We start from the raw sequence: 24373 nt of genomic DNA, 5'->3' as shown, positions 1-24373 counted from the left end.
AAAGTGTACCTTAATCGCACAGCCCCCATTAGGAAATCTGATGCCCTCTTCATCTCCTTAACAAATCCCAACAAAGGGGGGAAATGTCTAGTTCCGCCATCAGTGCTGCAGTAAAACAGTGTGTTGTTGAGGCTTATAAAGCCAGTAAAATAACTCCCCCCACAGGCATTACCGCGCACTCGGTGTGTAGTGCGGCCACATCAGCAGCCTTTGATAGGCAGGCCTCATTGGAAGAAATATGTAGGGCGGCCACCTGGTCAACGGCCTCTACGTTTATCAAGCATTATAAAATTGACTCCAGGGCCTCTGCTGACGCCGCCTTCGGTAGGAGAGTCTTGCAGCAGGTCTTGGATTGATCCTGATTCCCACCCTGGGACATAGCTCTTGGATATCCTGAGAATGCAAGATGCCCTTCCACCCAGATCTGAGAACGGAGCCTTGTTTACTCACCGTGACGGCTCCTTCTGTTCTGGGTTGAAGGGCATCTTGCCCGCCCTCATCAGGTCCAAGACACCGCTGTTCTGTATGTTTAAAATGTTTAGGACTGGGGGGGTCTCAATAGTCTTCGAGTCTATTTACAATACTCCCTATGTCCGCCAATTCGTTGGGTCTTTCCCTTACTGTTTTTTTCCTCACATGTTATTGTTCTCTTGAAGGAGCTCACTGTTTGTTATGTGTGCAGTATTGTTGTCTTTTGCCTTCTGTGCACCTACCTGTCTCCTTAGCTCGGCGAGTCCGGAAACTGGGTTTCCCGCCCAGGGAGACAGGAAGTTGAAGAAAAGTTTTGGTCCTGCCTCCCTGGGCACGTGATGGTAATACCCGAGAATGCAAGATGCCCTTCAACCCAGAACAGAAGGAGCCATCACGGTGAGTAAACGAGGCTCCGTTCCATCTGCCCAATGATTGCCTTCTCTGACTTACAGTAGCTCTCTTGGGTCTGTGGCTGAGGTGTTTCCCAGACCTGCTCCCCTATTAGTAGAAAAAAGCAAGAGTCCAATAGCACCTTAAAGACTAACCAAATTTCGGGCAGGGTATGAGCTCTCGTGAGCCACTTCTTCAGCTGTGGCTCACGAAAGCTCATACCCTGCCAGAAATTTTGTTTGTCTATAAGGAGCTACTGGACTATTGCTCTTTTCTGCTGCTACAGACCAACTAACATGGTTACCCATCGAGATCTGTGACCTTATTAATTAGAGACATCACGAAATGAATCTGAACCTTCTATATGCAAAACATATGCTCTGCCATTGGACTCTGGTTCCTCTCCTGTCTTAACTGTAGTTTCCCTCTGGAACTTTTAACAACTTTTGCTACTTTTTTCACAGAGAAGAACCAAAGCCAAAATTCAGGGTCATTTAGCCCATCGTCATAGTAGCTCAGGGTTGGTTAGATTATTATTCAAATTTGAGATATAAAACTATTTAGTTTGAAAGTCAGGAGCATGTCAGGAGCATGAAAGGGCTGTCAGGAGCATGAAAGGGCTGGAATTGGAAGTTACTGTGATTGCTCTTTCCAAGCAAAACACTCGATTGACAGATGACATGGGAGTTCAAGAGCTAGATTTTCAGCCAGATTACATCTGTTGGGTTCTTTTAAAAAAATGAGACTCTTCTGTCACAAATGTACTTCTTCTAAAGGACATCAGGGTATCAAACACAGTTCTCCATTTAACCCTCACAACAGCCCTGTGAGGTAGGCTGAGTTTACAGTGACAGTGAGGATTTGAACCTCCTAGTCCAACACTAACTGCTGTACCTTACTGGCTGTCTCTCCTTAATTTGTAATCCACTTCATACTCGGATATATCTTTTTTATATTTTATTTTAGACAAAAGCCATGAGTATGGTTCCCACAGAATATTTCCACTAATGGAGCTGCTTTTTTTAAACAGAAGTCATCTGTCCTTCCCACCAAAGGAAAGATAGCAGAACAGATTCTAAGGGATCTATAGAAATTTTAATAGTTGCGTATATTAGTGAGATTAAGTGACTTCACCTGAAAAAGATATTTGAAAGACGTTCAGCTTTAGGCTGCCTCTTTTGCCATCACACATCAGTTAATATTATCTGCATACTTCCCTTCGGAAGAAACAAAAATGTCTTTGTGTAGTGCGTGCATCCATGAGCGTAGAGGCATTATCCATTCACCCTTGCCATTGCTTGGGGTGAAACATATCAACAGGAGATAGAATAAATGTATAGAAAAGTAGTGAAAACCCATTCTTTAAAAATACTTCTTGAATTCGTTGAAAATGTATTAAAATTAGTGGGTAAAAATAAAATGTTCTTGTGAAGTACTTATCTACAAAAGACTTCTTTAATAGTCAGCTTGAACAAGCGAGATTGCATTTGCCCATGTGTCTGTTGAAGCTCATCGCTCTGATTCAAGATCTATTCTTGGTACATGAGTTCATCACTTCAGTTTGAAATGGGAATAGTTGAAAATTGTGGAAACTGCTGTGCCTATGTGGAGATTTAATTTTTTGGGAAATTTTGGAGCCGTGATGGGGAGGAAAACATTTCCCCCAGAAAATCAATGGAAATTGGGAATGGGGGCATCTAAATATACACAATACTTTTCTTCTCCAACATTATTTTACTGCCTTAACAATATAAAATGTATCGTTGGTAAATTGGCACAAAGACTTGTGCTACCAGGCGTATGAAATTTACTGATATAAATTTACTGGCATCTAAATATACACAATACTTTTCTTCTCCAACATTATTTTACTGCCTTAACAATATAAAATGCATCGTTAGTAAATTGGCACAAAGACTTGTGCTACTAGGCGTATGAAATTTACTGGTATAAATACTTTAGTTTTCTAGAAGCACCCTGTGCTATCTTAGCAAGTGTATCCTAGTTCTTGTCATCTGAGGGGTAGGAACAAAAATAAAATTTAAAATAGAAAACACATGTTCATGTGGCAAACAAATGCAAGTATTTGACAGACAGTTCTATACTAATAGGGCTTTTCCGCATTCTTAGTTTCCTCGCTTCTAAGTTGCTGTTTCTACGGGTTTTTCCTCCAGTTCTGCATATGTTTTGCTCCCTCTAATAGTTAATTCTACGTAAACAGCTTTAAGTGTATATTCCTGCAGATTTAAACTGCAGGTTTTTAAGCTGTTTTCACTAGAGGGAGCAAAACATGTGCAGAACTGACACCCCCCCCCCCCCGGTAGAAACAGCAACTTAGAAGCGAGGAAACTGAGAATGCGGAAAAGCCCATAGGTATGGCACATTTTGATATTATATTGAACTTTATAACATTGTTTTCATTAGAATGTTATACAAATTATAGCACATTAACTGGGGACAAGATTAGCCACCTTTAAACAATAAACATATCCTTGAAAATGCTAGCATCACCTATGAAAAGGCAGGGCTGCTCCCCTGCCCCGGGTCTGCTAGTGCCTTTGTCATTTGAGAGACAGATCAAATGGGTAAGCAAAAGTCCTAGTATGCTCCTCTCCTGAAGATGGTAGCATCTTCTAAGCAAAGAAATGCATCTTGAATTGGAGTGTTGCTTATGTTCATAGTATACACAGGAATTACCATTGCCTAATGCTGTCAAAAATCTCAATACTACACATTTCGAATGAGTAAACCTTGTTTTTTAAGGCATTTCATTAATTCCAAAGTTGAAAATGTTTCATAGGTTTTGTTTCCAGTGTATCTTTGGGTATTTTTTTTCCTCCCAGGTTGCTGCATCTGAGTTCTTATGGGAATCTAAATTTGAGAAAACATGCTTACTGATATTCACTACTGGTCTTCTACTTCTAGGGAAAGGCAGGATCTCCCCCCACCCCGGGTGAAGGATGCAGTGTTCATGTACAATTCATCAATCAAAATTAGATAATGCTTTAAATGGCTTTTTACAAGAACTTTGTGCTGTATTTCCATAGGCTCACGCTGCTTGCTGTGTGATTATACCTCCAGAATGTACGTTTGGAAGGCTAAGAAATATGATTCTTCCTCCGAACTGCGTGCGCTTATTTTCTCGCAACTTTAGTAAAATGCACTGTTTTCGAATATCGGAAAGCTTACAAACAGAACCAGGTAAAGTACTGAATGCGCAATGCCGAACTGTTGGTTTCACTAGCAATTGTGCAGGCAGTCCTAAGCAGAGTTACGCCCTTCAAAGCCCACTGACTTCAGTTCACTCAGAAGCAAATATCTCTGCTTAGGATTGCACTGTGTGTAAGTGTTGACTTACTGTACTCTGTAATAGTAAAATTATTATTAATGAAGCTGCCATTCTGTTTATTGCTAAAGGGGCAATGATTCCTGAAAGAGTTTGTTGAAAGCACAGGTGATGAACCAATGAAGCACAGGCCAGCTCTAATCCATCTGTGCATTTTCCAATCATGCACAACTCTGGTAATGTGTTCATTCATTTCTGGGAGAAAAAAGATTTGTCTGAGGTCTTTGTGGGTTAGATGTTAACTCGCTGCTATATGATGATTAAAAAAGGTAAAGGTCCCCTGTGCAAGCCGGTCATTCCTGACCCATGGGGTGACATCACATCCCGACGTTTCCAAGGCAGACTTTGTTTTACGGGGTGGTTTGCCAGTGCCTTCCCCAGTCATCCTCCCTTTACCCCCAGCAAGCTGGGTACTCATTGTACCGACCTCGGAAGGATGGAAGGCTGAGTCAACTTTGAGCCTGCTACCTGAATCCAACTTCCGTCGGGATAGAACTCAGGTCGTGAGCAGAGCTTGGACTGCAGTACTGCAGCTTACCACTCTGCGCCATGGGGCTCATATGATGATTACCTGTAGTGTAATGGCTGCGATTTTTTTTTTTTTTAGCAATGATGGCTTTAAAATTTCATTGATTTTAATAAAGAGGTTCAGAATGTCAAAGAACCTTCTTCTCTTTTTGAAAAGGTGCTTGTTGTAGGGAATAAATAGCCTTGAGCAGGGCTGTGTTACATTCTTAAGGTAAAAGATAAAGGTAAAGGTCCCCTGTGCAAGCATCGGGTCATTCCTGACCCATGGGGTGACATCACATCCCGACTTTTCCAAGGCAGACTTTTTACAGGGTGGTTTGCCAGTGCCTTCCCCAGTCATCTTCCCTTTACCCCCAGCAAGCTGGGTACTCATGTCACCGACCTCGGAAGGATGGAAGGCTGAGTCTACCTTGAGCTGGCTACCTGAAACCGACTTCTGTCGGGATCGAACTCAGGTCATGAGCAGAGCTTTTGACTGCAGTACTGTAGCTTAACAGCAACCACGGGGCTCTTACAGGAGTAAAATGTTCCTACAAAGTAGATGACTTCTGAGGATTGACTGAACTTGAACATGGTACAGGGGCTTGAGAATTTCTTTTATGCACAACATAGCAGTGGACTGCAAGGCAAGAATACATCTTAGCATGTACTTTTTCCCTTTCTCGTCCTGTCTTTGCTTTTATTTATGAACTTGCTAGCTATTCATCCGGTAAGATAACAATTAGAGATTTATTTTGACCTTGTACTAAAAAAAAGCATTAGAATAATGAAAAAAACTGCAAGCTGATCAGTACAATGTTTCTTTGGTAAGCTGAGAAAATTGTATAGCATAATGTGGAAGCGCTCTCAGTGGGTGGCCAAAGTAAAAAAAAACCTCCCATTTGTTTTGGTTTTGCTGAAAATACTTTGTGCTGCTTCTGGAGTGATGTTTTACTGCCACCTAGGGTACATTGTGTGTGAATTTTCTGATTTCCCGCTTCTTCAGCTGCCTTAAACATGGTGCCTGTCGGGTTGCGTAAAACCCCGTGCGAGTAAAATAATTTTGATCAAGTACGTTTTCTGTATTTCAATGTTTTGCTCATCTTGGGTGGTGTTATGCTTCCTAGTCTTTGGTGGTTAAACTTTAGCATGCACCCTGGTGGTCGTGAAAATAAACCTGCTTGTTAACTGTCAGCAACTGTTATTTAACGTAAAGATCAACCGCATGCCGTGTTGTGCCTGCTACATCGCTAGTGGAATTCAGCCCTGATTGGCAGTATTGGCTATTCACAACCTTCTCTTGAGCAGAGCCTCATTCTAGGGCCAGTGAAGAAATCATTCTCCCCTCCCCGCCCCCCATTTAATATCGGTTTTAGATCCTAGTTAAATAGGGTAGAATTGTCAACCCTCACATATCGCCCTGCGCCAGTTGTTGTCTTCAGGCTGCCACCTGCTAGTTGTCCCTCTGCTTCGGGTAGTTGGCCGGGCATCAGCTAAGGCCCATTTCTTTGTAGCTCCCACTCTGTTGAATGAGCTCCCTGAGGGGGCATAGGGATGCCAGGTCCCTTTTCACCACTGGTGGGAAGTTTTTGGGGTGGAGCCTGAGGAGGACGCGGTTTGGGGAGGGGAGGGGCTTCAATCCCATAGAGTCCAATGGCCAAAGCAGCCATTTTCTCCAGGGGAATTGATCTCAGTGGTGGTTTGCCATTGCTTGCCTTTGCGTCACCACCCTGGTATTCCTTGAAGTTTGCTCATCCTAATACTAATCAGGGCTGACCCTACTTAGGTTCTAAGATCTGACAAGATCAGTCTAGCCTTCAGCTATCCAGGTCAGGGTGCAGTTATATTTAGGAAGTATTTAAATAATAAAGGAATTTTTTAAATTTAAACGTGTGATTTATAGTGGCTGAGGAGTGATTTAAGCTGTAATTCAATGTGGTGATCTAAATCATTCAATTTTTTTAATAAAGATATCTTCTGTTTCATTTTTAAAGTTTTAATTATGAACCCAAAAAAGAGAGAGAAATGTTCACTGCGGGGGGGGGGGGGAGGGGGAGAAAGAAATGCAGGCTCATGATAAATTTTTATGGGTAACCTTTATACAATTGATTTTTCAAAGTGCATCTTATAGCATTGCATGCTCTTAAAATTGGCTCTGTTTAAAGAGCACTCGGCTCTATAAGAAATGTCCACTTGTGGAGAATGTTCAATTAAAGTATTGAATTAACTGGAACTGGTTGTTACAGGATGATGCCTGAAGCATTTATGTAAGGTTGTTTATCCATGGGAGTTTAACCTGAGGTTCGTTGCTCGCTGGACCCACACTTTCCTGTTGGGAATCTATGCACCAGCAGTCTCCAAGCTCAAATCAAGTCTCCGCCCCTTTAAATGCTGCTTTGTAATTGGCTTACTTTATAGAGCTTTACTGTGAGAGAAAATCCTCCCCCAAAACCCAATTGCTGCATAAGAAAGCATTTTAAGAACAAAAAACGGAGCAATCTGAAAGGAGGGGGGAACCCAAGCCTTGGTTTTAAATAGCCTTTCTTCTGTTCAGAATGAGCTCCGAGGAAGCAGGAAGCATTTGAATCCCCACCTCTTTACACACTGCTTTGTAATTGGCTGTAATCCCCATGCTTTGCCTTATGCATGGGGATTTCTCCCGGGCTGAGCTCAAGGGAGAGGGAAGAATCAGGTTAACAGAGGAACGGGAAGTCCCGGGATTTGTGAGGTCTGGCAGCGAGGTCATCTCTAATGGACTACAAGGAACAACTGAGACAGACCGGGGGCAAACGTGAGTGAAAATACCCATGCATAAATGACTTAAGTCACCATCTACCAGATGGAATTATAGTGGGATTTTCTGGTAATTTTGAAAAAAAAAAGTAGTTCCTGTTGGGGCATGTAAAATCGTCCTTTGTCTGCGCAGGTTACTTCAGTGTTTAACTGAAAGGAAGTAATAAGTCTCTGATATGTCTGTGACTGTGTAGATAGACTGTTGAAAGAAACCGAAGTTCAAAAGCCCCCCCCCCCTTGCTGTCTTAGATCTTGTTGATCCCATTCTGATAATCGTCCCTGCTCAGAGGCAGCTTGACAGTCCAAGCACTTGGGGCTTTTCAGATAACGCCGATGAAACAGCTTGTGATGGGATAACTTTGTGTTATCTGGGAGTCATGCCCCCGACATTGCAAGCCATCCTGGGGCACACGTCTCAGATCTGACCCTGCAATTGTCTGTGGCTACACAGTGTCTTGGGTGGGTGCTGCTCCTGCTTGCTTGAATTGTGACTCACAAACATTTAGCAGACTTTCCCAGTTAGCTGGCTGTACCGGATTATGCTGGAGAAGGGCAGAGAATAACCGAGTCATCCGTTTTACCCAGTTTCTGCTGATATGGGGCCTTGATCAGTCTTTTTTATTTTCATTGCTAGCAGTGTGTCAAGACTGTTTTTACAGATTACACAGCAGCAAGCCAAGGCCTGTCGGTCATCTTGCACACTCAGCTGTGCATACACAGCTTGAGGCTGCAGCCACTCCCAGCTTCCTGGTTTGTTTGCTGTACGGGGCACGGGATTTTCAGACACTTATTTGTCATGCTTACCCTTTAATTGTTCACTGAAGAAATCTGATATATGTGGTGAGTGGAAGAATTCTAAAGGATTTTTAATTAAAACATCAGGCATCAAAAGGGAGCAATAGTAGAGACTGTCTTGCCAGACAGGTAAGGGAACCAGGAGGTGCTGCTGGACAGCCAGCGTGGTGTCGTGGTTAAGAGTGGCGGACTCTAATCTGGAGAACCGGGTTCATTCCCCATTCCTCCACGTGAAGCCTGCTGTGTGACCTTGGGCCAGTCACAGTTCTCTCCGAACTGTCTCAGCCCCACCTACCTCACAAGGTGTATATTGTGGGGAGAAGAAGGGAAGGAGATTGTAAGCCGGTTTGATGCTCCTTAAAAGGTAGAGAAAATCGGCATATAAAAACCAACTCTTTTTCTTCTTTCTCTTTTTGGCTACCTTGAATGATGGTGTTGGGATTGAGGTGGAGCTCAGTGTTCCAACAGCAGTTCTGTCGTCAGCAAACATATCCACATTTCGTTGAGATGTTTCGCTGTTCAATGGACATAAGCATGTTATCGTGCCTCTTGTATGATTCCTTAGGAATGGGGTTTAAATTTGAAACATACGGTTATGTCCTGAACACGGGTACCGATTTTCAATGTCTCAGAGTCTAATGGAAATATTACCGTACATACTGACACATAGAGAATTTCAGAAAGGGTAAACTGAAGGCCAAAGATAATTTAAAATAGACTTAGTAAAAATACCACCCTCCTGTTTGGGATGAATACACCTGAAATATGAAGGAAACACCAATATATGTATTATTGCTCTGTTATCTTCCTAATTTGGCAGTTAGCTTGAGAATTTCAGCTTTCTTATGTTTCCCAAGGTGGCATCATTCAAATTATTGTTTCGCAGGATGGGAGTAGGTGAGCTTGTGGTGGTTATTGTAGTGTTGGACTAGCGTTGGGGAGCTCCAGGTTTACATTGTAAGTTGCCTGTGAATTTGATGGGGTGTGCTCGCTGTCTTTCTCTCAGCCTGTGTGTCACTGGCCACCAAGATCAAGTTAATTCATGCCATCGTATTCCCTATTACTATGTATGGGTGTGGAAGCTGGACATTGAAGAAAACTGATAGGAAGAAAGTAGATTCCTTTGAAATGTGGTGTTGGAAGAGAGTGTTACGGATACCCTGGTCCACCAAAAAAAAAAAAAAAACCCAAAATCAGTGGGTTATAGATCAAATCAAGCCTGAACTGACCCTAGAAGCTAAAATGACTAAACTGAGGCTATTGTATTTTGGTCACATTATGAGAAGACAAGAGTCACTGGAAAAGACAATCATGCTAGGAAAAGTTGAGGGCAGCAGGAAAAGAGTAAGACCCAAGAAAAGATGGATTGACTCTATAAAAGAAGCCTCAGCCCTCAATTTGCAAGATCTGAGCAAGGCTGTCAAAGATAGGACATTTTGGTGGACATTGATTCATAGGGCCGCCATGTGTCGGAAACGACTTGACGGCACTTAACACACACGCTAGCAATAATTCAGAGGGATGTTGGTCCAATTTCTTTCTATTTAAGAAGATTTTGTTATATAAAAAATGAAATTGTTTGAATAGTGCTTCTTGGTAAATGTTTGAACTTTTCAGAAAAGTGACACAATGTGTCGAACGCATAAAATTTGAGGTGTTAAAACAGCATTTCCTTGAAAGAGCTGGACATAATTGTGTAATTCTGGCTTTCTAACCAAGCAGGAGTGGTTTATTTCTGGAAAGGGGGTGGGGGCAACGTTACACACACACCTACTGCAGAGTTGTTGTGAGGCTAAAGCAGAGGATGGAAGAGGATGTCACCCGGAGTGCCTCAAAGGAAGGATAAAAAATGTGTGTGATAGAGACTGTTTTTGCTTAAATAACATTATCTAAAATCATTGAGCTGACCATAGGTCAGATTTAATTAAAAATTCCAAGTTGGCACCTGGACTAATAACTGGGAAGTTATAAGAGGAACCAGTGCAATGGATTCGGTGGGGCGCCATTGGTATAATACCTTCACTTACCTCCATCTTTTACTTTTGCACCTAAAGAACCTTTTAACATTTTTACGGAAGCAGGATTGGAGGCTGCTATTTTTAATTATGGTGTATACATTCTTTAAAGATTTAGAAGTTAGCCTAATGCATGAGTGTTAAACAACTTTCATGTTCTTCTCAGATTGGTCAAAGCTTAGGAAGTTTTAAAAGTTGTATGTCTAGTGCTGATACCTGGTATTTCTTGATGTCTTTGTTTTTATTCTCAAAATTGTGCTTCTCTTGAGTCTTTTAAATTACTCCCAAGTTAAAAGGTAAAGGTCCCCTGTGCAAGCACTGGGTCATTCCTGACCCATGGGGTTACGTCACATCCCGATGTTTACTAGGCAGACTTTGTTTACAGGGTGGTTTGCCAGTGCCTTGCGCAGTCATCTTCCCTTTACCCCCAGCAAGTTAGGTACTCATTTTACCGACCTTGGAAGGATGGAAGGCTGAGTCAACCTTGAGCCGGCTACCTGAATCCGACTTCCGTTGGGATCGAACTCAGGTCGTGAGCAGAGCTTGGACTGCAGTACTGCAGCTTACTAATTTGACCGTGTGGCTTTTCTGCTCAAGCTTCAGAGAACACAATTATTTTAACATGTGCACGCAGCACAGCATTGTTCGCTTTGCTATCTTTTTTGGGTTGTTTACGAAACAACTCCTGATTTTAAAATAGAAGGTTTGCGCAACCCTCCATTAATGGAGACCCCTCAACTTGTTTTCACAGATGACGACGACGATGTTGATAGTTCAATGCAAGGATCGCTAAAAGAGTCCCAGGTTTCAACAGACTCCAGTACATCAGGTTTGTGTCGATGTTGCGAGGATCTTTTCAGAGCAGGGTTCCCTCTGGATGTAAGGTGATTTTTACTATGCAGAGCATTACACAGTAGAGTTTGAATAAGATGACAAGTTACTGGTAGGTGACACCCTTATAAACTGAGCCAGCTGCCTCTTACTATCTTAGCTGAGATTTTTCCCAACCTTCAGTTTTGTGGAATGAAATGAGGGCTGTGGAGTAATTACACTGCTGCTGTACTGAAGTGCTAGCTTTCGCTATTAGATACTGAAATTCAAATATTATGGAGGATGTAGTTGCTCAAGTTAGGCCCTGTACTAAGAAGCAGTGTTCATCCCCATCCAACATGGAGTTCACTGACATCTGCATCCATTGGTAGCTTTTACCCTTTGGTAGCTCCAGGATAGTAGCATTGAGCGGGGTTCTGTGTGGTGTCAGCAGAAGGTGCTGCTTGAGGCAGATTCTCCCCCCCTCCCACCGCCCCCAAAAGCTACTTCTAAGCCTTGAAAAAGCAGGGTTGTCAATTGGGAGGGTTTAGATCAGGGGTGTCTAATCTTTTGGCTTCCCTGGGCCACATTGGAAGAATTGTCTTGGGCCGCACATAAAAGACACGAACACTAGCTGATTCATAATGTTTTAAGTACGTTTACGATCTTGTGTTGGGCCGCATTCATAGCTGTCTTGGGCCACATGCGGCCCAAGGGCCGCAGTTTGGACAAGCCTGGTTTAGATTAAAAGCTATGCAACCCGGCTGGCTTGCATTGAGGGAGGGGCAAGGAAATCTCTGCTCGTTGCCTCTTCTGTCAGCAGAACCAGTTGTGCTTCTGGCAGAATGGGCACATAGGGTGCATAGAGAGCCAGCATGGTGTAGTGATTAGGAGCGGTGAGCTCTAATCTGGAGAACCGGGTTTGATTCCCCACGCCTCCACATGAACGCTGGACTCTAATCTGGTCAAACGGGTTGGTTTCCCCACTCCTCCACATGAAGCCAGCTTGGGTGACCTTGGGCTAGTCACAATTCTCTTCGAGCTCTTTCAGCCTCACCTACCTCACAAGGTGTCTGTTGTGGGGAGAGGAAGGAGATTGTAAGCCGGTTTGATTCTCCTTAAAAGGTAGAGAAAATCAGCATTTAAAAATCAACTCTTCTATTCTTATTTCCAAACACTCTAAGGTGTGGTTTCTTTATTTTAGGGCTTTTTTACCCAGTGTCTTTGTGTAATGAGATACACTCAGCAAAGCCAGCATGAGAAGTGACAAGGACAGCCTGAATAGAAAACAGAAATAAAGAAGAATTGTAACTAGCAATAACTCTTACTTTAAAAAAAATTAACCCCCCAAAGTCATAATAACAGCTGCTTTTTGTTCAGGTTTTTTGTTGTTGCGATCTTGAGCAGAAGTTATATTTCAGTGGGCGACCAAGCTTTAAGCTGCTGTATTTCTCCACAAATCTATGTTTGCTCATTCAAAGCAACTTTTTAGTTGTTGCTTTTATTGTGGTGATAATGTATGAATGTAATCAGAAGGCTTACTTAAAGCCAGTATTTTAATATTAAAAGGCAAAAGATTTGAAAGCCAGTATCTTAATATTGAGGCTTTGTACTATTATGTTGGGCTTGTAAGCATCTTGTATATTAATATTGTTATTTTATTTGAATGTAGTACAGCCTCTGATGTATCTGCTGTGGCTATTCGTTGTTTAATTTGGATAATTTTAGTGCAGTGCTCTCAGGGAGATGCCTCTTGACTTCCATTTTTAAAAGGTGTTTTTGGAGACCAGTTCCGTTTGTGTACATAGTTCTGTTCACTGTAGGGTTCTCTAAACTTTTTGTTCTGTTTATTGGGTTGTAAAGTAGAATTGAGAAGGAGAGACGCTGTAGGATGATCTTCTTGGTTTTATTAGTTTTATAGGTGCGTTAAAAGCTTGCGGTGACACTTTAACTGCATAAGCATTGCTGCTAAGTGACCCTAAAATGAGTCTAGGACTGTGGCCTACATTTAGGTGTCTTTAGATGTATAAGATGTCTATTACTGGTAACATAACATTGAGAAATTGCCTCCTGGAACTGCCCGCCCCCCTTTCAAGCATGTAAGCAATAACCAGAGATTCCATGTCTCTCCTCTAATACACCATTGAGAACATCTGTCTGTCTGTCTATCTTTCTTATAACCCACTCTACCCCAGCAAGCCGGGCTCAGAGCAGCTCACATAAACCACAAAAATACAATAAAACTATAAAATCACATAAAAACATGTGATGCCATTGTGTTAGTATGCAGAAAGTCCCAGGTTCAGTCCTCTGCATCTCCAGCTGAGAGCATCAGGTAACAGGTCATATGAAAGCCCGAGCCCCCGGAGAGCTGCTGCAAGCTGCAGTAGACAGTACTGGCCTTCATGGACCAACGGTCTGATCCAGTTTAAGGCAGCTTTGTGCATTTGTATGGTCAACGCTGTTTGTTGCTGAGTGGGTTACAGAAAGGATATATAAAATTGACCACTGAGTGAAGTCCAAAGTGTTTGAAACAACATCTCTAAGACGTTGTACTACTTCAATAGAAATGAGACAAAGTTTATTTGGAAGCTATGAAACTTGGCTACATTTGACTTCTAAATCCTCAGTATCAACCTAAACAATAGAAGAAGAGCTGGTTTTATATGCCAACTTTCTCTACCACTTAAGGGAGACTCAAACAGGCTTACAATCACTTTCCCTTCCCCTCCCCATAAACAGACACCCTGTGAGGTAGGTGGGGCTGAGAGAGTGTGACTTGCCCAAGTTCACCCAGCTGGCTTCATGTGTAGGAGTGGGGAAACAAATCTCGTTCACCAGATAAGCCTCCACTGCTCATGTGGAGGAGTGGGGAATCAAACCCTGTTATTCAGATTGGAGTCCACCGCTCCAAACCACCTCTCTTAACCACTACACCACGCTGGCTTAATAGAAATAAAATGCATAAATAACTCAAAACTCTTAATGATTGGAATGTAAATACAAATTTGCTTTTCTTAATAAATAATAAAATGTGACTTTCCTTGTAGGCAAACAAATATTAAAAATATATGATGGGAATGATGCAGTAAAACGCAATCAGTTTCGGCTTATTACGGTTCCACGAATTGCGAAGCAGGAAGAAGTTGTGGTAAGACTGTCAGTGCTTTATGCTTGCTGGCACATTATGCACCTAAACATGTTGATCTTGTGGAATGTTATGTAAGTTTTATTGTTAGAATGTCCAGCATTCATCAACATCAATCAGTAGTGGGTGTTTGTAATACAAGTAATCTCTGATGAAGTATCCATCAGAAGAACGTAAGAATTACCACACTGAACCAGATGCATTTTTCTAGAAGACTTTTGTCTTTTCTCTTGGATTGCCAGTCAAGAATAGAACTCCTTCCTGCTGCCTTTTCTGTTAGCTTTGCAGTGCCTCTTTAAAGCATATTGCTTCCTATTATCTGCTGCGCAATAGTACCATGTACCATTGTGATCTTTGATTCCTCCTAGCTTAGGAGTTAATGCTGGCAACCCCTGGGGTCAAGGCTTCCATTCACCAAGAGATGGCATCTGGTGCCTAGCTTGTAACATAGAAGCCAAGGAGATTAGACAAAGTGGGTATATGTGGTAATAGTACTTGGCAGAAGGCTGCTGTAGGGTGGTAGGAATTGAGGCGCCAGCCTGCCCCTTCTTGTGTTTTCACAGCGGTCCTCCAGGAAAACCTAGTTGCAGATTCAGGTGTCTAGTTGGATTATACTGTCCGCTCAGTACTTGATCACCTTTCTGTCAAAAATGTTGGCCCTGGCTCTGGCCTGGTGGAATGCTCTGTCTGATGGCGTCAGGGCCCTGTGGGACCTTAAAGTGTTCGGCTGGGCCTGTAAGATGGAGCTATTTTGCCAGGTCTATAGTTGAGGGCAGCCATGGGCATTAGATCTGCTTGCCTCCTTACCCCCCCCTTTTCTCCGGGCTATATATCATATCAACTGAGGGGGCAGCCTGCTGTTTATCTCGGTCAGAATGATTGGAAAGAGGCGCCATCGTGGGATCCTTGGAGATTGTTTTAAATTGAGATTTTATTGTTTTAAATTTAGGATTTACTGTTAATCTTATTGTTTTAATATTGTCATTGTACTTTTAAATGATGTTACCCGCTGTGGGCCTGGCTTCGGTCGGGGAGGGCGGGCTACAAATTGAAAAAACAAACAAGCAAATAAATAAAAATGTTCATGTGGCAGTGTTCGAAGTTAAGATTCCATCCTGTGTATTTCCGTAGGAGGCTGCATTGAGAGCATACTACATAAATGATGACCCTAAAGAATATGAACTTCAGACGTTCACTCAGCAGGCCTTGTTTTGTGACGACGTCATCAACAGGAATGATGCCACTGAAGACTCCCAACCTGGGTCAGTATTCCAAGAAGCTGTTCCCGAAGCCTGGATCATCAGAGCCAAACCGAAAGACAACGAAGTAATAAAGATTTATCCCGCTTGGCTCAAGTGAGTGACTTTTTCCTCTTGCTAAAACTCGTGTTTCAAGGGAAGCCACAGATTATGTCACTATTATGGGAATATCTCTGAAGCAAATGATTCCTGGACTTTTTTGTAGAGACACTTCCTAAGGCAATAGGAGAAGATTTTGATCATGTCATAGTTGTATCATACAAAAAGGAGCTATCGTCACTTAGGGCACTTTCACACAGCCCAAATAATGCACTTTTAATCCACTTTCAATGCACTTTGAAGGTGGATTTTACTGTGTGAACTGGCGAAATCCAGTTGCAAACGATTGTTAAGGTGCACTGAAAGTGAATTGAAAGTGTATTATTTGGGCTGTGTGAAAGTGCCCTTTAAAAATGTGAAAGAGTCCAAGAGTCAGGCAGATGCAAGGAAAATGAAAAGAGGTGGACGTGGGAACCTGCAAGTCCTTTTTGTGGGCGTCATATTCAGGTCAGGTATAGATGGGTCGAGGAGAGAAACATCTCCTATCCCCTGCCTATCCCTTCATCTCCTCTCCTGCTCTTAGCCACCAAACAGAAGGGCAGCATGCCTGCCTGCATGTACACTGGCTAGCGTTGCTACCAGCCTGCCGAATAGGGAATCCACTCTTCAAGAGCTCTTGCACCCATGTCTGGGCTGACACTTCCTGGTACAGGCAGCCCCGTGCTCCTTTGCATGCTCTTTGTCACTTCCCATGCTGGCTTTGCTGAGTGTATCTCATTATCAAAAGACACTGGGTAAATAAGCCCTAAATGAAGAAACCATACCTTAGGGTGTTTTGAAATAATAATAAGAGTTGATTTTTATATGCTGATTTTCTCTACCTTTTAAGGAAAATCAAACCGGCTTACAATCTCCTTCCCTTCCCCTCCCCGCAACAGACACCCTGTGAGGTAGGTGAGGCTGAGATGGCTCTAACAGAGCTGTGACTAGCCCAAGGTCACCCAGCTGGCTTTGTGAGTAGGAGTGGGGAAACAAATCCAGTTCACCAGATTAGCGTGCACCACCCATGTGGAGGAGTGGGGAATCAAACCCGGTACTCCAGATCAGACTCCACCACTCCAAATCACCACTCTTAACCACTACACCACCCTGACAGCTTTTGCATTTCTACTGGGGAATGGCCAGTTAGGAGTTGATCCTGATGCAGGAGGTAGATGTGGTTCCACACATGAACTCATGAATCTGCCTTATACTGAAAGACTCTGATCTATCAATGTCAGTATTGTCTACTCAGACCAGCAGCGACTCTCCAGGCAGAGGTCTTTCACATCACCTATTTGCCTAGTCCCTTTAACTGGAGATGCTGAGGATTGAACCTGGGACCTTCTGCATGCCAAGCAGAGGCTCTACCACTGAGCCACAGCCCCTCCCCTCCACACCTTGACACAAGCTCAGAACTCTTGACTCCATTAGCGAAAGGCATGGTCCTGAGGGTAAGGCTGCTAGCAAACTGAGCTGAGTATCTCTGGAGAGCTGACACCTGCAAGGAGAAATCTTATCACTCGGGAAATATGCAAAGTGGGGAAAAGGTCTGGGGGCATGATGGGGACAATTATCACAGAGGGCATAAAAAAATGAAACTGAGCCAAACAGTAATTAAGTTCATTAGTTTGTATGCTAGTTAAAATGTTTGTATGCCTAAGGAGAAAAATGGCACAGAAGTATTTCAGTGAATAAATAATTACAGTGACTAAGGTGAATTAGAAACATGTATCCATTTTAGAAAGTCATACTAAGAATTTTAGATTCCTTTACTTTTAAAAAAAGATAGATCAGGTTTAAACATGCAGATCCGCTGCAGTCATCTGTTCAAGCCATAGTAACGAGTTTTAAGGACAACTATTCGTAAACTTGACTGGCAGAGAGAACTTCACGCAGTTTAGTGAACAGTCCTTTTTCTGCAGATACCGAGTACCTGTCTTTAAACACAGTGGCAGAATGAGAATTCCCTTTAATTTTCCTCCAACCCTGTCCAGCTTAAATTATGTTTTTTTCTGAAGGGTTGGAATGGCCTGTGTCTCAATACGAATAAAGAAAGAAAGCACTACTCAGATGGTAATTAAGGAAGTTCTCCCATTACTTGGATATCAGGTGAGTAGTATCAAATGTATTTTTTCTGGTCTCCTCCCATTTAATCTGTATGTAATATTATTATTCAGATCCGAATGCCGTAGTATATCTTTGGGTTCACAGCATGGTGGTTCATCTGCTTCTGGTCCTCCACTGTCAGCTCTGGGAGGAGCAGGAATCTAAACACCTTCACAATGAATATAGTATGAAGATGTTTATGTAAGATAATCTATTCGAGAGTGATGTATGTATGATCAGCCCTCACATCTAGGAACATTTCTGCACCTAGAGGGTGTTTTTATCCTTAAATGATTCTATCTTCAGAGCTTCTTTTGCTCGTTAATTGTTAGTTTCCATTCTTCAGTACCTTTTAAAACTCAGAGATAGATGCTAAGGTAGCATGGGTAGCATGTTTTGCAGCTTTCTCTCCTATTGAATATATTCCCAATTGTGTAAACAAGAGAGATCCTATCTCTCACAGGTTGTATCTGGTCGTTTTATTCTGGCTTTTGCTGTAAATAAATTCATTCATTCATTCATTCCCAATTGTGCTTATAGAAAACTACAGCATTTACACTTTTAAACTTCATACACGTGGCAAATAGTTCCATTTTATGTGCTATCTTACATGATGCACTTTATGCTGTTAAAGCAGTAAAGTATGTTTAAGTTGGAAATGAAAGTACTACGTATATTTTCAGCTTTTCCCAAAATGTGTTTATTTCCATGGCTTCAAACTTTCCAGAAATTGTATATTTCTAGACATGTACTAAAAATACAGTTGAATTTGGCAATTTAGCAAGTGGCTTTTTAGGCTATGCGATGTCAGATTTTCAGCATTTTGAGTAGAAGATACGTAAAATAAAAGGAACTACTGAGGTCAAAAGCACACCTCAATTTTGTTCATTACTGCCTATTAATATCCTTTAGATATTGAAACTCAAAAGCTGCAAAGTTTTAGAAGTTTGCAATTTATTAAAATTCTGTTTGCATTTGTCCATCTTTTCACAGTCGGAATGCCCCCAAAACTTCAGATTGGTGGAAGCGCTCATGGGTTCCAAGCAAGGTAATTCTTCAATACAATTCACTCTTTCAAAATGTCTCTATAGTTTAATGTTACTTCTCACTTTCAAATTGAATAGCCTGCAGATTTTTTTTACCTTTTATGTGTTTATTTTAACATTGCTAGCATGGTGTAGTGGTTAAGAACCAGGTTTGATTCCCCACTCCTCCACATAAAGCCTGCTGGGTGACCTTGGGCTAGTCACAGCTCTCTCCGAAGTCTCTCAGCCCCACCTACCTCACAAGGTTTCTGTTGTGAGGAGAGGAAGGAACGGCAATTGTAAGCTGGTTTGAGACTCCTTAAAAGGTAGAGAAAATTGGGGTATAAAAACCAACCCTTCTGCTATTACTTGCAAGATTAACTGAATAAATCAGCATTCAGAGTTGTTTTTGCTTCCCATAGTTCAACGAATGGTGCTGGATGATCACGAACTGATTCTCAACAGATTTCAAGACATAAGAAAGGTAAACAAATAAGGAAGTGCTGTTTAAGTCACTTAGCATATTCACTGGGTTTTGATTACCGTATATACTCGCGTATAAGCTGAGTTTTTCAACCCAAAAAAAGGGCTGAAAAAGCCGATTTCGGCTTATACGCGGGTCAATACGGTAGAGGAGGGAGGAGGGAGGGGGGAACTTACCGCCATCACCGCCGCCATCGCTGCCGGGCCCGCGCACCTTTCCCCGGCCGGCAGCGACCTTCCTGGGCCGGCAGGAGGCCCCTGCAGGCCGGGCCGCCGCCGCACCCACACGCCTTCCTCCGGCCGGCAGCGGCCTGGAGGGGCCTCCTGCCGGCCCAGGAAGGCTGCGCCGCCGCCGCCGATTCGCCGCCTCTCCCGGTGAGTAGGGGATTCAGGGGCTCTTCCCCCTCCCCCCCTTGGATGGCAGTGGGGTCGGGGTGGGTTGGGGTGGGTCGGGAGGGCCCGGGAGGCCAGCGGGAGGGCGACCTGGGGCAGGGGCGAGATCATCCCTGCGCTCTAAAATGGCAGCCGCCATTTTAGAGCGCAGCATTGGCAGTAAAGGGAATTTCTTATTGACCCTCGGCTTATACGCGGGTCAATAAGAAAGTCCCTTTTCTGGCCTCAAATTTGGGGGGTCGGCTTATACTCGGGTCAGCTTATACCCGAGTATATACGGTAGTCACACTTATGGCTTAATGGCTGAAAAAATACAGGCTCAAATGAGTTGGTTCTCAAGTAGCCCCCATTAGTTAAACACGTGTTCTCTTTTATGGTCATGACGAAATTTTAAAATTTAGCCTGTGCCGCTTATTGATAAAAATTCTGTGCCATAGAATCTGCTTGAGGCAGATTCTATGTATAAGTATAAACTAAGTATAAAATATTGTAAAAACATAATGCTCTATAATTGTTAAACTATTTCAGTAAAAGCTTTCATAACTAGCATCCATTGGGACTGGGTGGGGGGCCAGTTAACCAAATATGCTGGTAAATAGGGGAGGGGCTGTGGCTCAGTGGTAGAGCATCTGCTTGGCATGCAGAAGGTCCCAGGTTCAATCCCTGGCATCACCAGTTAAAGGGACTAGGCAAGTAGGTGATGTGAAAGACCCCTCTACCTGAGACTCTGGAGAGCCACTGCTGGTCTGAGTAAACAATACTGACTTCGATGGACCGAGGGTCTGATTCAGGATAAGGCAGCTTTGTGTGTTCGTGTGTGTTCATAAACCTTTACCCAGTCACTCAGGTAGGGCAACAGTGTCAAGCAGGCCCTGCCTGGGAACTACATTCAGTGCTACCTGCTTGGCACTACTGCCCTACCTGAGTGACTCACCTGCCTCAATGACTCAGTACCGGCGAGAGGGCAGTAATGCAAGTCGACAGTGTGCAGGTGGATGGTGGGCCTCTGGGTCCTGGGCATTCTGGTTAAGCAAGTTGTCCAGTTAAGCAGGTGCCGGTTAACAAAGCTTTTACAGTAATATACTATTAAAAACCCAGCCAGGAAATAAAACAGGTAAGCTTAAAACGAGCCCCGTAAAACAGTTCTCAGGCTAGAAGCAGACAATTAAAAATGTTCATAAAAGATCAACTCCTTAATTACAATCCTGGGTAAAAAGAAATGTTTGGTTCTGGCCTGTCTCTTAAAAGAGAGCAGTAGGGAAAGGTCAGGATTTTGATGAATGCTGTTGAAACCTGGGAGGGTTTGTTGACACTTATTAGAGGCTTTTCTGCGCTGGGTTTTTCCTCTGGCTTGGTTTCTTAACTGCACCAGTTTCTCCCCTCCCTGACACACAGCATCACTTTGCAGGTCGTTGCTCTCCCAGTTTTTCTTCCATGTTTTTCCAGATGCCTTTTTGGGTAGTATGAATAAAAAGGCAAAAAAATTGGAGGGAGGAGACCACAAGAGAGCAACCACCAGCAAACAATGCAGTGTATAAAGGGGGGGGGGGAACAGATGCAGTTCAGGAACCAAGCGTGAGCAAAAACCGAGTGCAGAAAAGCCCCAGGTGGCTGTGGGGTAGGAGTGTGATTCTCTGTACAGATCCTGTTTTTTCCCATGGCTCGTAGGTTCCATCCAATACCAGTCTCTTAACTGCTTGCACCTGCAAGGTCTTCGTGCCATTCCAAATTCTTGCCCGGAGTAGTCCAGATGGGTGGGTGTGATCTCTACCTTCTGCTCAGTAGGAGGCTTTTTCAAACAAGGAATATTTGGCCAGGGATGGGTTATCTCCTGCTTCCAGCGTGGCGTAGAGCCAGCATGGTGCAGTGGTTAAGAGCGGTGGTTAGGAGCAGTGGACTCTAATCTGGTGAACCGGGTTGGTTTCCCCACTCCTCCACATGAAACCAGCTGGGTGACCTTGGGTTAGTCACAGCTCTCTTAGAGCGCTCTCAGCCTCACCTATCTCACAGGGTGTCTGTTGTGGGGTGGGGAAGGGAAGATGATTGTAAACTGGTTTGATTCTTCCTTAAGTGGTAAAGCAAGTAAGCATATAAAAACCAACTCTTCTTCCTCCTCCTCTCCAGAACCAGTCTCTGTCTTGCCTCTGGAGTGACTGAATCATGCTAAATAAAGACATGTGTATTTATTTTGTGTAGTGTACGTTTGGCACGGAACTTAGAATTCCATGACACTTAATCTTGATTTATGAGGGAGATGACACTTAACTGGTGGCACTTGGCTGTTTTCACCAATAATCCTGAAAGCTTTTGCTGACATTAGCCTCAAACTAGAACAAAACAATCAAGCCCACATGAAAGGAAAGGGGGCGTCCTATACATGGAAACACTGCTGTTTTTTGTAATTACTAGCAAGTGGCCGTAGTTTCTGCCTATGCACACCAGCCTGTTCTTTGTCATCTGATGTGTTTATAATGGGGTGAATTCTCAGGGATATTTCCCCCCCTCTTACGTTTCGCAGATTTCCCTACGCCAAATGAACCAAACAAGATTTTACATTGTAGAGGACAATATGTCTGTTGTGCAGGTGCATTTGTTTGTGGGTGGCCTGCCGCCTCACCTCTCTGCCGCAGAATATACAGACATCCTCAAGGATGAATTAACCATCAAAAGTAAGTCAGACACTCTTGCAGCTTCTGTTGAGCTGGGCACAGAGCAGCGTGGCTTTAATTGATGAAATGCCTTCAAGATATTTCTCAGGCTTTGTGATGTTTTCCAGTTTTGTTTTTTTTAAATGTATATGCCGTATTAGTGATTTAAAAAGGTAGTCCCCTGTGCAAGCACCTGGTCATTCCTAACCCATGGGGTGATGTCACATCCAGGCGTTTACTAGGCAGACTGTGTTTGCGGGGTGGTTTCCCATTGCCTTCCCCAGTCGTTTACATTTCACCGCCAAGCTGGGTCCTCATTTTACCGACCTCGGAAGAACGGAAGGGTGAGTCAACCTTGAGCCGGCTACCTGAAACCGACTTCCGTTGGGATCGAACTCAGGTCGTGAGCAAAGGTACTATAGTACTGCAGCTTACCACTCTGCACCACGGGGCTCCTTGTTAGCGATTTTACCAAAGCACAGTACTATGTGAATAAAATGTTACAGAAAGGGCTCACATTTTAATTAATGTATGCTACCAACATACATTTAGAGCCAGCGTGGTATAGTGCTTAAGGTGATGGGCTAGGATCTGGGAAACCCAGGTTTGAATCCCCGCTTGCATATTTACTTCGGCCAGTCACACACTCTCAGCCCTGACCCTGGCTAGTATTTGGATGGGAGACCTCCAAAGAATACCAGGCTCATTATGCAGAGGCAGGCAGTGGCAAACCACCTCCCAGCATCTCTTGCCTTGAAAACCCTACAGGGTCACCATAAGTCAGCTGTGACTTGACAGCAACCCGCAGCAACCCCCATATGTTAATTAACGTCTCGTCTTCTCTTAATGGCTTGAGCTGACTTAAACATTTTTTTAGGCTATTTATTAAAATACAACAATGCATAATCAGAACCGGTATGCTAGGGCTGAGGGCAGCAGAAAAGAGGAAGACCCGACAAGAGATGGATTGACTCAATAAAGGAAGCCACAGCACTCAGTTTGCAAGATCTGAGCAAGGCTGTCAAAGATAGGACATTTTGGAGGACATTGATTCATAGGGTCGCCATGTGTCGGGAGCGACTTGACAGCACTTAACACACACGCTAGCAATAATTCAGAGGGATGTTGGTCCAATTTTTTTCTATTTAAGAAGATTTTGTTATATTAAAAAAATTGTTTGAATCGTGCTTCTTGGTAAATGTTTTGAACTTTTCAGAAAAGTGACACAAAATGTGTCGAATGCATAAAATTTGAGGTGTTAAAACAGCATTTCCTTGAAAGAGCTGGACATAATTGTGTAATTCTGGCTTTCTAACCAAGCAGGAGTGGTTTATTTCTGGAAAGGGGGTGGGGGCAATGGGGAAAGTGAAGATAGAAGCTGTTATTTGTTGTGTGACCATGAGCGTGCAGGCTCATTGTCATGCAGCGACCTCAGCCCCTTCCTCCACGGCTATTTCCTTTCCCAAACTTGGCCAGATTGTGCAGAGGGTCCTCAGTTCTGTGACCTTTTGAAAATCCCACCCACGCAGTGCTTGCTTACAGCAACCTAAGGTTAATTGGTAGTTTAAGCACTTTTCCTACTCTGGCTAAGACATTCCATCTGCTTTTTTGTTCTGCCTTTCAGCCAGTTGATCTTGTTTGGTGTCTTGAGGCTTTCTAGCTAAAAATCCATGGGCAATTTGTGTTTTAAATTGCATATGCTTTCAAAGAAACAGGACTGGTCTCTCAGCATATTTGTAAAATGGGAGAGTATTTTCTGAAGCTTTATTTAGGTGGTGTACAGGGGGTTTTTGGATTTGAAAAAAAAAGCAAATCTTTTAATGCTACTCTTTTGCTTTTTCAACTTTTTCAGCAAATGTAGTTTCTGTCAGTCATGTGTATTCATCTCAAGGTAAGAATATAGCAGTTTAAATGAGATTTAGTATTCTTTATAGGGTAAATCTAGTGCAGTGGTTCCCAACGTGGGCACATGGCCCACAGGGGGGTAATTTGATTTTTAAGGGGGGCAATTCGAGAATGAGCTATTAACAGTTAATTTTTTGCATTTCTTATGGTTCTAGAGGCCTCGTATACAGTATATAAGTATATATTGTGACATACAAA

General features: G+C 43.1%; 1 protein-coding gene across 1 annotated transcript in view; it reads left to right on the top strand.

The window, feature by feature from the left end:
- Nucleotides 1-24373, top strand: part of DGKQ (diacylglycerol kinase theta) — a 103265-nt gene that overhangs the window by 57460 nt on the left and 21432 nt on the right. The window contains exons 7-15 of the mRNA XM_056848944.1: nucleotides 3909-4062; nucleotides 11069-11146; nucleotides 14178-14278; nucleotides 15407-15630; nucleotides 17634-17724; nucleotides 18715-18769; nucleotides 19169-19230; nucleotides 22141-22291; nucleotides 24123-24161. Of these exons, the coding sequence (XP_056704922.1) occupies nucleotides 3909-4062; nucleotides 11069-11146; nucleotides 14178-14278; nucleotides 15407-15630; nucleotides 17634-17724; nucleotides 18715-18769; nucleotides 19169-19230; nucleotides 22141-22291; nucleotides 24123-24161 (955 nt within the window). The remainder of the gene's footprint in view (nucleotides 1-3908; nucleotides 4063-11068; nucleotides 11147-14177; nucleotides 14279-15406; nucleotides 15631-17633; nucleotides 17725-18714; nucleotides 18770-19168; nucleotides 19231-22140; nucleotides 22292-24122; nucleotides 24162-24373) is intronic.

Source organism: Euleptes europaea, chromosome 4 (genome assembly GCF_029931775.1).
Source record: "Euleptes europaea isolate rEulEur1 chromosome 4, rEulEur1.hap1, whole genome shotgun sequence".
Lineage (NCBI taxonomy): Eukaryota > Metazoa > Chordata > Lepidosauria > Squamata > Sphaerodactylidae > Euleptes > Euleptes europaea.
Note: the sequence above shows the minus strand (reverse complement) of the source record. Positions and strands in the feature narration are given on the sequence as shown.